Source organism: Tiliqua scincoides, chromosome 1 (assembly GCF_035046505.1).
Source record: "Tiliqua scincoides isolate rTilSci1 chromosome 1, rTilSci1.hap2, whole genome shotgun sequence".
Classification (NCBI taxonomy): Eukaryota; Metazoa; Chordata; class Lepidosauria; order Squamata; family Scincidae; genus Tiliqua; species Tiliqua scincoides.
Genome location: NC_089821.1, coordinates 224,171,328 through 224,183,171, shown reverse-complemented (window position 1 = coordinate 224,183,171; position 11,844 = coordinate 224,171,328). Strand labels below are relative to the sequence as shown.

Genomic DNA, 11,844 nt, shown 5'->3' with positions numbered 1-11,844 from the left:
AATAACCAGAAAAGAAAAACACAACTGCCTTATGTAAAAAAAAAAAAAAAGTATGTTTTCTTAACTCTAAACTAACCAATGAGACAGTTTATTCTGAGAGCCAATTAGGTGTTATTATGACACAGCAGGGAACCAATCAGGTGTTAATATGAGTCAGCTCTCATTTCCATGGATCAGAGCTAATAGTAAAACTCTTATTCAGTTGTGTGAGTGTCATCAAGTTGGCCACTGGCTTTTTGTTAGTAGGACTGATTTGTTGAGTGACCTGTATTGTTATATATTTAAATATATAAAAAAGTTAATGGGAGTTACACCAATGCTAGTGATGACACTGCATTTGGGTTGTGCATATGATATTGCAATTTATTCTACATAGTTATTGGTACAGGAAGAGAGGTCCATCACAGGGATGACACTATGAGCTCTCGAACACAAACCCTAGAGGCACTTCTGCATGACAGTACTATATAGGGTCCAAGGGACTGAGGAGAGGGTAGCTACACTGGAAGAGAGTTTATTTAATAGAACAATGGCCAGTACATTAAAAATATGCTTAGCCTTTCTATCAACACAGTAACCCATTTTGTACAAGTAAGCACTTAATAAGATTTTGCTATGATGAGGTGTATAGTAACTATAAATTCACTATACAAGTACAATTCTGATTATACGAGATTTCTAGCACAATCCTATGCATGTCTACTCAGAGATAAGTCCTACTGTGTTCAATGAAGCTTATTCCCAGGTAAGTCAGTATAGGATTGCAGCCTTGTAAGGCGCTCTTTTACATGCATTAAACAGTACAACATGCAGTTCCCACGTGCTATGAGAGAAGCATGCTGGGAAGTCACACTCAAGATGAAAACATAAGAAGCACATTTCTCATATCTTCTCAAGCACTACTGAGAGTTCCTAGCCTCTTTCTCTTGTAGCAGGTGGGAACTGCATATCATACTGTTTAGTGCATACATGGTCTTGCATGGCATCTTGTGCCCCCTAAAATCAATACTTGCCACCACACCTTCATAGATAACCAAGGGATTGACAATTTGGTGAGTGTCAACTAGTAATTACATGATTTTACTAAGGTAGTTTAAGGTGATTGCACAAATACTTGAGTAGGAATTGTACTTTCATAGGTTACCGTCTGCACTCTTTTTGGATCAATTTTTGGATTAGGAGGGTGAATTTTGGGCTCAGGAACCAATCAGAAATTATAACACAAGATCCTATGGGGAAACCATTTTTACTATATTAGATTTTGGGCAAAGTAAGCTCCATTGACTGTAATGTAACTTACTTCTGCATAGATATGCCTAGGATTGGGGTCTAAGGCCTCCACCCAGAAGACACAAGTCACTTCTGATCAACAATAAAGCTCCCCTTCTCGTCCTTGACTCGAACACGCCCAGAAGAATACTTGGTTTCCTGTCGGCCATTAGCATACACGGTCTTCACAGTACCATCAGGGTACTCCCTTCTCTTGAACTGTGCAGTGTGAATCTCCTTTTGTCCATTATTGAACAGGACAGTTTTAGCTCCATTTCTGTAAAGCAATAGATTAAATCTTAATGCACTTAGGGCACAATCCTAACCAGGTCTACTCAGAAGTAAGTCCTATTTTGTTCAATGGGGCTTACTCTCAAGAAAGTGTGGTTAGGAGCTATTCCTGTGAAGTGTGCCGTATTTCCACACAAAGACAGTGTTCAGGATTCTGTATTCCCTAAGTTGTAAAAACTTCTGATACCTCAGAAAATGCATAAGATTGTGAGCATTTTCTTTTGAAACTTAACAGAAAGTTTCTGCTCCTGTGTTTTTATTGATAGCATCAAACTAGTTGGGTGGCAGAATTTTCTATAGGAAAGGAGTCCTTCTGCTGATTGCTCTGTTTATTAGAATTCCTCTTTTCCAACACATTCAAGTCAATGGCATTCTCAACAACACACACATGATGTGTTAGAACAACTGTATTAAGACAGGCCAGTTGTCCATTCCATTGACATACCTAGCGGGGCTAGGGGGTCAAATGCCCCAGGCACCACACCTGCAGGGGCAGCAGCTTCAACCCTCCTGCTGCCCCCAAGCCACCACTGCCACTGCCTTCCCAGCCCTATTCAGGGGGCCAGGAAGGCCATGTGTGGCCTCTGCAGCCCTCCAGAGCCTTTCGGGAGCCTTTGCCACGCCTTTAACATTCACATTCACCGGAAACTGGAAGTGTCATTTAAAACCCTTAGAAGGCTTTTTGAAGGCTGGGGAAGTTTCACAAAAACCGGAAGTGAAGTTCAAGGCCCTCCAGAGGTCTCAGAAGGTCTTTGGAGGGCTGGAGGAGGCTGTGTGCAGTCTCATTCCGTCCCCCAAGGGGCCACTCAACCGAGAGGCGGCATTCTGCAGTCCTGGCCCTGGGCAGCACAGGGGCCAGGATTGCCACTGATGCATTCAGCCCCATGAATTGACTGTAACTGGATCTGCAGGCTTCAAAGTAGTATACAACAGCACAAGGCATCTGCTGCACAAGCCTGCAGGTCTAGAGCAACTTAAAGTTTGGAGAAGGGATTCACCAATGAAGTTGCAATCAGGGCAAATTCAGCAAACTGCCCTGCTTTAGTGGCTCCTGGGGAGCAGTCACCTCATTCATTCTAGTCACACACACACACGCACCACAAAACCACCATCCACATTTTGATTGTTTTATGTATGTTGAATATTAGCTTTAAGGGACATCCTCTTTTTCTACAACTGTCTAAAAGGAAAAATAATTATGTACATCTCCTACTACATACTTTATAATATTATATGTTCCAGTTTTTACCCTCCTCCCTCTTCTGCCACCATTTTTTTTTTAGTTGTGAATGGCCAACATCTTGGCAGAATTTCTCAAGGCACCTCATTTATTTATTTTTAGGTTTTTACTGTATGCTTTGACCAGAGCAGTTCACTGCCTTGCAATTCTATTGCAAATGTTAAATATTAAAGCGCTATAAGAAATGGAACCACAAAGAGAGACGTAGGCAGGGAGGAGAAAAGCTTAAACTCAGAAATTTAAAATACTGTGCTCAACAAAAACAAAAATCTCCCCCAGAAAGAGAACAATTACAGGGAAATCTTTGTTGAAATTGGGAAATCTTAATCACACTTCAGCATAAGCTTCCATGGACTAGAACTGTGCGTCCTAAACTGTGTGTCACAGAGGCCTCTACTTTCTGCTGGCTCTCCTGAGAGCAGCCATCTTGGATCACACAAGATCTCATGAGAATTGCATGGTATCTCATGCAATCCTAGATGGCATTGTCCTGGAGAGCTGGGAAAAAGAGGCCACTGAGAAAGAAGGGTGCCATGACTATGGTTTGGGAACCTTTGGATTAGAATCTGCTTCAGGCATCTGATGAAAAATCTTGGCTAGAGGGATGAAAGTTCTCCAAAGCTTATACTGAAATACATTTGCTAGGTTTTAAGACTCATTATTTTAGCTGCAACAGATTAACAGTCCAATCCTATCCTTCCCCCCCCCCTTGCTGGTGCAGCCCCACCAAAAAGTGCGTGTTTTATCGGGGGGGGGGGTTTGGGACGTTTTTAAGGGGAAAAGGGGATTGATTCCCTTAGCCCTCTGTAAGTTTCCCACTCTGCAACTGGTCTCCTTGGATATGCATCTACTCTTTAGCTGGTGCAAGTCCGAGCAGAGAAAAGGGGGGAGGCTGTTGACAGAGGGGATAAGGTCTGGAGTGCACTATCACCACCATCTCCACCCACAGCTTTCTTGCCCACATTCCTTCCCCTCCCTCCTGTTATATTCACACTCATCTTTGGTTCTCCTCGTGTGTATGGAAGCTTAGCATTTGAATCTTAGCAAAGGAAAATCCAGAGCAAATGGCTGAAAACACTAATTGCAACAACCTTGCCTGGGGTGAGCTTCACCAACCTGGTCAGTGACTCACGATGGGGTAGTCTCTCGAATTAGGTGCGCTGGAAAAAGAAACCTGTCTTCAGAGGAAGAGTTATGCTGGATGCTACCCAGAGTGCTGCCCTTTCAGTGCATGATTCATTCACCTCTTCCAACTTACTTTTCTACTTTGACAACTGTGCCATCTGGGAAAACAGTTTCCTCAAGGCCTCCATCATAGAGTCGTTTCACTGTCTGGTCTGGAAACACAATTTCTTTGGTTCCATCAGGATGGTGTTTTTCTGTAGAAAAGAACATTTCTGAAGTCTCCCTATCAACACGGCTTATCTGTGTCTATAACATGTGTAAGCACAATAAAATACACTCATGTGAGACTGTCATATGTAATGAGCTACAGAAATTGCATGCCATTTCTTACATGGTAGTGCCTTCCGTATGTATTGCTGGCATGTTTGACACTGAATGAAGCATGCTAACTAGTCCTTAAATGTCCTAGTTCAGGATATATGTTTTGGTTACATGTTTTCTCAAAGAAGACGGAGCTGAAGATGCAACAAAATATTTGTTAAAATAAAAGGAAGAAACTGTACAGGTGTGCGACACTTAACGATGGAGATACGTTCTCCGATCCCCGTTGTTATGCGATTAGGTTGTTAAGCGAACATTCAGTCCAATCTAGTGCCTTTGTTATGTAAACAGACACTCCCTGCCAGAAACTAGCTGGCTGCACAGGCTACTGGAGATTGCCTCTTCTTTGCATTAAGGGCTTCTTTGTTGTGTAAACAGACAATCTGCTGCAGGCTATGGGAGTCCTGACTGCCTCATTAAGAGCCTCTTTGTCGTGCTTTGACCACTGTCATATATGTGGTCTGTTGTTAAGCAGAAGGTTGTTAAGCGGCGGACACCTGTATATGGTCACTTCCAGATGTGCTTCTTGAAACACCAACTAGATATTCCACTTTCAGTCACATATAGCCACAAGTGACACATGCCTTAGTGCACTGATTTCCAAACTGGTGAGTTGTGATCCAACAGCCAGGGAAGCATTTCTCCCTGCTCCTTTAAGAGGCGGGGAGGCAGCAACGTGATCCCTAGGATCCTGTTGCTGCGGAGAACAGGAGGGGAATTTTTTACTTACCTGCAGCAGGTGCGGCTCCTGGGGGGTCCAGGGAACCCTCCACAGGGCTCCCCATACCTGCAAGTCTTTTAAAAAGGGGGGTTTACTGTAAAATATGAAAAGACTCAAGACTCGAGTCACAAAGTTCACAAAACCGGAAGTGGTCGCAATCATGATTTTGAGGGTCTCCGCATGTTGGGGAGCCCTGCAGAGGCTGGCGCAGGGGCTATCCTCACCCTCAGGAGGCTGCCGCAGGCTCTGGTAAGTGGCAGCAAGATCCTGCGCCCCTCCAAAGTAGAGCAATCCAGTGGGTCACATTGCTGTCTTCCCCTCTCCACACCCCAGAGCGCTCTGCCTGGGGTGCCACGACACTCCAGTTTGAGAACCACTGGGGTATGACAAAGCTGGGTGGGGTGGATAGGATATTGGTAGTGCTTTTGCCACTGATAACTACCATCTGCCACCCCAACACATTGCTAGGTGGCCTGTCAGTTCCTGCAGCACATATGGGAGACAGAGCAGTAAGTGATGTGCAGCGTAATGCTATCTTGCACTGCAACAGGCAGGCCTGTGCTGTATCCAGCACAAGATTGGGGCCAGAAGTGGCTCAGCTGGAGGCAAGGGCAACTCTTCCCCCAACCCCCGGCTAAGATACCACAACCCTAATGGGTCTCCTCAGACTTGCACCACCTCAGGAGGTGGCACAAGTCCAAGGAAAACAGAGCAGCTTCAAGTCACTCCACACTGCTCGGGGAACAGGGTTGGGATTCGGCATAACAGCCCTCCACCCACCCCAGAATGCATCTCTCCCACCTCCTCTCTGCCCTCCCCAGACCCCTGTGTCAGTCGAGCTCGGCCGATGCAACTCACCCTCCCCACGTTCGCGTGGAGGCTGGATGCAGCCTCCATAGGCCGGCATGCATCCCTGTGACAGCCCAGCCAACTCCTGAGGAAGCACAAACGTGCTTTACGGCATGTTTGTGATCCTCCTGGGCCGGTGAAAGAGACTTGCGCTGGGCTAGGGCATAGTTAGGATTGTCCCCTCAGTAATATTTGAACCAGTTTTCCTGGTCTAAACCAATTCACCATACTGCCTTAATGGGCAATGAGTAAAGTGACTTTTCCCTTACAAAAATGAAAATTAAACTTAAAGTATATATAAAATAAATGGATCAGGAACATGCAAGTTCCTTTATTTAAAATTATATGTTTTGCCACAACACTCAAAACTCAGGGAAGAAAAGAACTTTGCAAGCTTCATTATCTGACATGCTGCACTCATTTACTAAAGATATGCCTGAAAAATTAGCTTCCATCTATGGTACTAATCACATACCAATCTGATTGTTAGGAAACTGCAGCACCTCCAAGCCACCTGGGAAAATGGTATGGGTAGTCTGTGCATCTGCATAATAGTAAATCTGGAAGAAGAATGAAACATCCTTGAGTGCTTTCCATTTTTCAAAAATAGTAAGTATACAGAGTAGATTGTACAGTTGGGTGGTGGCCCTGGGTACAATTCCCATGGAGCAGTCCACACAAGATATGGAGGTAAACAGCAATATCAGCACCCTGTTACACTCACACTCTCAAAACCTACATGCTTTCGGGGGGCGGGGGGGGGAACAACCCCACAATATTTTTCAGTCCAAGTATTCAGCACACATATGCATGTACTGGACACAGGAGGTGATAGCAATGGACTTTACTTCTCTAGCTTATTCAAAAATTCAGTCAAAATGCACCTGCTAATATAACTGCTTTTGGCTTATAAAACAGCAGTTCTGGTTTTATCTTCTTCATCTCAGGGCAGGTTCCCGTTCTCAAGAACTTCAACTGGTATGTGCATTTAAACACTTGAGATTTTAGCTCCAGTTCTCATTAGCATGCATTAATGTTTTCTTGGCTTCTGTCTCCTCATCATATGCAGCACTCTGTATAGTTCACAAATTCACAGCACGAGCATGGAATTTGTTCCTGGATGTAAAATTCACTTTTGTAAGGAAACTGGCTTTCCTTCATTAAAAAAAAAAAACCCCAAGCTTTCAGCCCTTATCACTGCACAGTCAGGCAGATGAGAAATTACAGGTGAAAACTCAGGATGCATACAAACATGCCTCAAAACAGAAGTCAGTGAAGCCACGCTTTTCCTCTTGTGGGGTAAGCTCGGTTTGTCTTTGCCTTTGCACAGCAAACAATAGACCTACTTTTGATTCCAATTCTGATTTACCCTTCAGTTTAGCCCTTCCTACCATGTTTCAAATGAGCTGCCTTTCTCATAGTTTGTACTGCAGCATGTACACTTATGTACTTTTAAAAGTTCACTTGGCATGTTTTTTTTTTTCGGGGGGTGGGGAATAAAGCAACTGCTTCAGTCACATAGGGGAGATTTCACAGGATATCACAGAAGCCTGCCAATCAGTGCTATGTATAGCCAGTTTGTACTACAATTTGGTGGAATCCGTTTCCCCTGAGTTTGATCTTGAAGACTGTAAATTGTACCAAAATACTGTAAGTTCAGTTCCATAATGGTTCTACTCTGGTATTTATGTACAAGCTTTCCCCAGTATATATGGATCCACTTATCTGCAGTCCCCCACAGGCTCCCCCCATGCACATTACCTTTGTTTATGTTCATAATAGGCACATGGAATGACTCTTGCTTTAACCAAGCAAGCAAGCATGTAACCTCTTGCTTTAAAAGACAAGCAAGCAGACAGTCTAGAAGGGAGAGTGAATGTTAACAGAAAGCAGGAAACAGGAAGTTAAATATGTAATGCTATATATATAAGCTATATATATACATATATATATGTAATGCTATACCGAACTAAACAAACGCATCGGTAAAGCAGCTACCACGTATCAAGCTTATATCGACCTGTAAAAGGAAGAAACATTTTTGCACCAGTAAGCAAATAAACAACGTTAATGGGTGTGGGGGGTGGGAGGGCTGAATCCACTGTTAAGTTAAACTGCAGATGCCAGATCAAGGATACAGGGGGATGCCTGTGTATGAATTTGCAAAATTTACATAATTAAAACAGACGGCAGAATTCAACCATTTTGAGCCCCAAATTTGAGCAGACACAAGTTTCTCCTAGTACAGTATATGTCTTATGTTGGCAACCTTCAGTCTCGAAAGACTATGGTATCGCGCTCTGAAAGGTGGTTTTGGAACATAGTCTAGTGTGGCTGAAAAGGCCATTTTGGGAGTGACAATCCCTTCCACAACGGGAGCAAGTGCAGTCTGTCCCTGGTCTGTCTCCCTGGCTATGGGCCTTCCTTCTTTGCCTCTTAGCCTCAGACTGTTGGCCAAGTGTCTCTTCAAACTGGGAAAGGCCATGCTGCACAGCCTGCCTCCAAGCAGGCCGCTCAGAGGCCAGGGTTTCCCACTTGTTGAGGTCCACTCCTAAGGCCTTCAGATCCCTCTTGCAGATGTCCTTGTATCGCAGCTGTGGTCTACCTGTAGGGCGCTTTCCTTGCACGAGTTCTCCATAGAGGAGATCCTTCGGGATCCGCCCATCATCCATTCTCACGACATGACCGAGCCAACGCAGGCGCCTCTGTTTCAGCAGTGCATACATGCTAGGGATTCCAGCATGTTCCAGGACTGTGTTGTTAGGAACTTTGTCCTCCCAGGTGATGCCGAGAATGCGTCGGAGGCAGCACATGTGGAAAGCGTTCAGTTTCCTCTCCTGTTGTGAGCGAAGAGTCCATGACTCGCTGCAGTACAGAACTGTACTCAGGACGCAAGCTCTGTAGTCCTGGATCTTGGTATGTTCCGTCAGCTTCTTGTTGGACCAGACTCTCTTTGTGAGTCTGGAAAACGTGGTAGCTGCTTTACCGATGCGTTTGTTTAGTTCGATATCGAGAGAAAGAGTGTCAGAGATCGTTGAGCCAAGGTACACAAAGTCATGGACAACCTCCAGTTCATGCGCAGAGATTGTAATGCAGGGAGGTGAGTCCACATCCTGAACCATGACCTGTGTTTTCTTCAGGCTGATCGTCAGTCCAAAATCTTGGCAGGCCTTGCTAAAACGATCCATGAGCTGCTGGAGATCATTTAAATGCATTGGAGACCATTTAAATGCACAGACAGTATATATAGAGCCCTGCTAATATGCACAGAAAAAATGGTGCATTTTAATACTTAATATTTATTTCTTCTTTTTACACAATTCTTTTTACACAGTTAAGATATTCAATTGGTCAGTATTTCCTACAGTCTTTCTTTAAAGGAAAAGAAAATAAATACTGTATACAAACCACTCTCTGATCTGGCAAGATCCTTTTAATATCTCCATTGAAAAAAGTAACAACAGTGGTCCTTTTATCAGCACTAATCTCTTTTTTTGTGCCATTGCGGAATCTAATAACTCTGCATCCATCACTGAACAACTGTTCCACCTTTAAAACAAAGACAAGATGTGGGTGGATGTGTCTCACACACATTCTCTTTCACGCACATGCGTGCACACACATACAGACACTCCATAGCCTGCAATTAAACTGGAGTACTTTATTTGAAACATTCTAATTCTGTTTCTTCTAAAGGAACAAACCATTAATCTCTTTGCTCTTCTTTGCTATGGGCAAAGCAAAGTGGTTAAATACCTAGGAAGGGGGGGAGAGACTACTAAGCATTTTCTTAATGCATCACCACCACAATGCATTATGTTAGATTGACATTTCTTCTTAGTAGTGTCATATAAGTAATGTAGCATTGCAAATATTTCAGCTTGGAGTTTAGAACAATTTAAATTCAGCACATCAGTTTTAAAACATTAAAAAACTCCGTCTAAAAGGTCACATCTACCTACCCCAGATGTAAACTGGTTTGATAGGCTTTACTTTTCCAGCCTGGGCACTGTAGTTCTATGAAGAGAGCTAGTTAAGCTGCTATCACAAGCCAGTATCAGTCTGTATTGTAGTATATGCCCAAGGATGCAACTCCATTTAAGACTACTACTGTTAACACAAAGACTGCATACACACCAACTCTCATGGTTACATTTCAGTTTCTCTTCGGCTTGCCCTCATTGTCACTTTATCATGAGTCTTTGTTCGTTTGTTGCTCTCTGCACATTTGCCTGAAGGTAGATGCTCCAGCCTGCCATCTGAAATGGCAGGCAAGATTACCTACTTGTAAATAAATAAAAAAAGTAGGTATTCTAGCTCCTTCGTAAGAGAATGACATTCTACTATAAATGGATTAAAAAGCCAAGATCACCATGCAAGCCTTTATATTTTGGGAAGAATGATAATTTTCCATTTCTAGGTATATTTAGGACAAGCATTAAGAGGTTAAAAAAAGGGCCTTGTCTTCAGAACATGCAAAAAGTAGCCACATGGCTTCTTGAAAAGACTTTGAGGAATGGGGGGGGGGCAATATCCTACTGCTACTCACTTATGCTGATTTAAGATCTGTGACTGGCACTAATAGCATTATATCCTATTCTACAATGAGTCAGCATAATCTGCGTCCCTCCCCAGAGACCTTCCAATTCTGCATGGAGCATTCCAAATTGTGCTTTGATGAATTACCGTATGGCAGGGACATATGTTTGCAGCAGTCTGATGTTCACATTATGTGACCCCAGTGCATGCATTCCAGCTCTACAAGAAGTTAGCTTTATTTTGCACAGAGAACTCCTGGGAAATCATCCAAGACCTCTCAATGAGCAGATGGGGAGCATATCCTTGACGAGCAATTTTGCAGCTGATGCAGGCTGTGCATGAAACCAGCTGTCTGACACTCCAATGTGGCTTCTGCTTAAAACTATATCCAAATGGGAGCTTCTTTGTGTGGCTTGCAGCTATCAAGCATATTGATTTGGCAATCTTCTCAGGTTAGCACAGACATATTAGGGACCTGATGCTAATTTTTTAACATCTTTGGGAAGACGGAATTAACTCTTTCCCTGCTTGCAACTCTCCTGCTCTAAATCCTTCCACATAGGGCTCAGATGGCATGTCTGCCCAGATAAATATACGGTGGGAACCTTACTGGTGGAAAACCTGCTGGGAGGAGCATGATTTGATACAGAGAAGCTGCTGTGGGCAAGGAAAACACAAACTGCTTTAAAAATGGTATTAGAAAATACCATTATTCTAACATATGAGCTTGCGTCATCATGTCATTAATACCACCAGTCCAATGGTTTTCACTAGTTTATCATGCAGCAGCTGCTTTAAGGTTTCCACCATTACATACAACAAAATTCAATCTCATCTATCCTAGTGGAGAATGGTGTTAGATGAGCTAGAACTGGTTTTAACCTGACTGCATATAATTATTATACTTATGGGAAATTACATTCCTTCTCACTTGTTTTTCACAAAAAGGACGGTATATAAAAGTGAGGCAAACAGAAGGGAATCTTCATTTTATCCTTTGTATACATGAGCCTCAGGGAGGCTCATGCTGTACATGCTTATGGATGTATCAGACAACCAGTCTGTATGATTTTCTCCCTTATAATCCTCCTTATCTGCTGACCTTCTGACATTCTGGAAGTCTTCTCCTCAGTAGGAACATAAGAAGAGCCCCGCTGGATTGGGCTATAGACCCATCCAGTCCAGCTTCCTGTATCTCACAGTGGCCCACCAAATGCTTCAGGGAGCACACCAGATAACAAGAGACCTGCATCCTGGTGCCCTCCCTTGCATCTGGCATTCTGACATAGCGCATTTCTGAAATCAGGAGGTTGCACATACCCATTATGGCTTGTAACCTGTAATGGATTTTTCCTCCAGAAATTTGTCCAGTCTCCTTTTAAAAGCATCTACGCCAGATGCCATCATCACATCCTGTGGCAAGGAGTTC

At 43.4% G+C, this 11,844-nt stretch overlaps 1 protein-coding gene across 1 annotated transcript in view; it reads right to left on the bottom strand.

The window, feature by feature from the left end:
- Window positions 1-1,356: 1,356 nt before the first annotated feature.
- LOC136647389 (centromere protein J-like) overlaps window positions 1,357-11,844 on the bottom strand; it is a 32,630-nt gene continuing 22,142 nt past the window's right edge. Inside the window, exons 13-16 of the mRNA XM_066622909.1 lie at window positions 9,285-9,425; window positions 6,352-6,436; window positions 4,059-4,179; window positions 1,357-1,546 (exon numbers count right to left, since the gene is read on the bottom strand). Of these exons, the coding sequence (XP_066479006.1) occupies window positions 1,357-1,546; window positions 4,059-4,179; window positions 6,352-6,436; window positions 9,285-9,425 (537 nt within the window). The remainder of the gene's footprint in view (window positions 1,547-4,058; window positions 4,180-6,351; window positions 6,437-9,284; window positions 9,426-11,844) is intronic.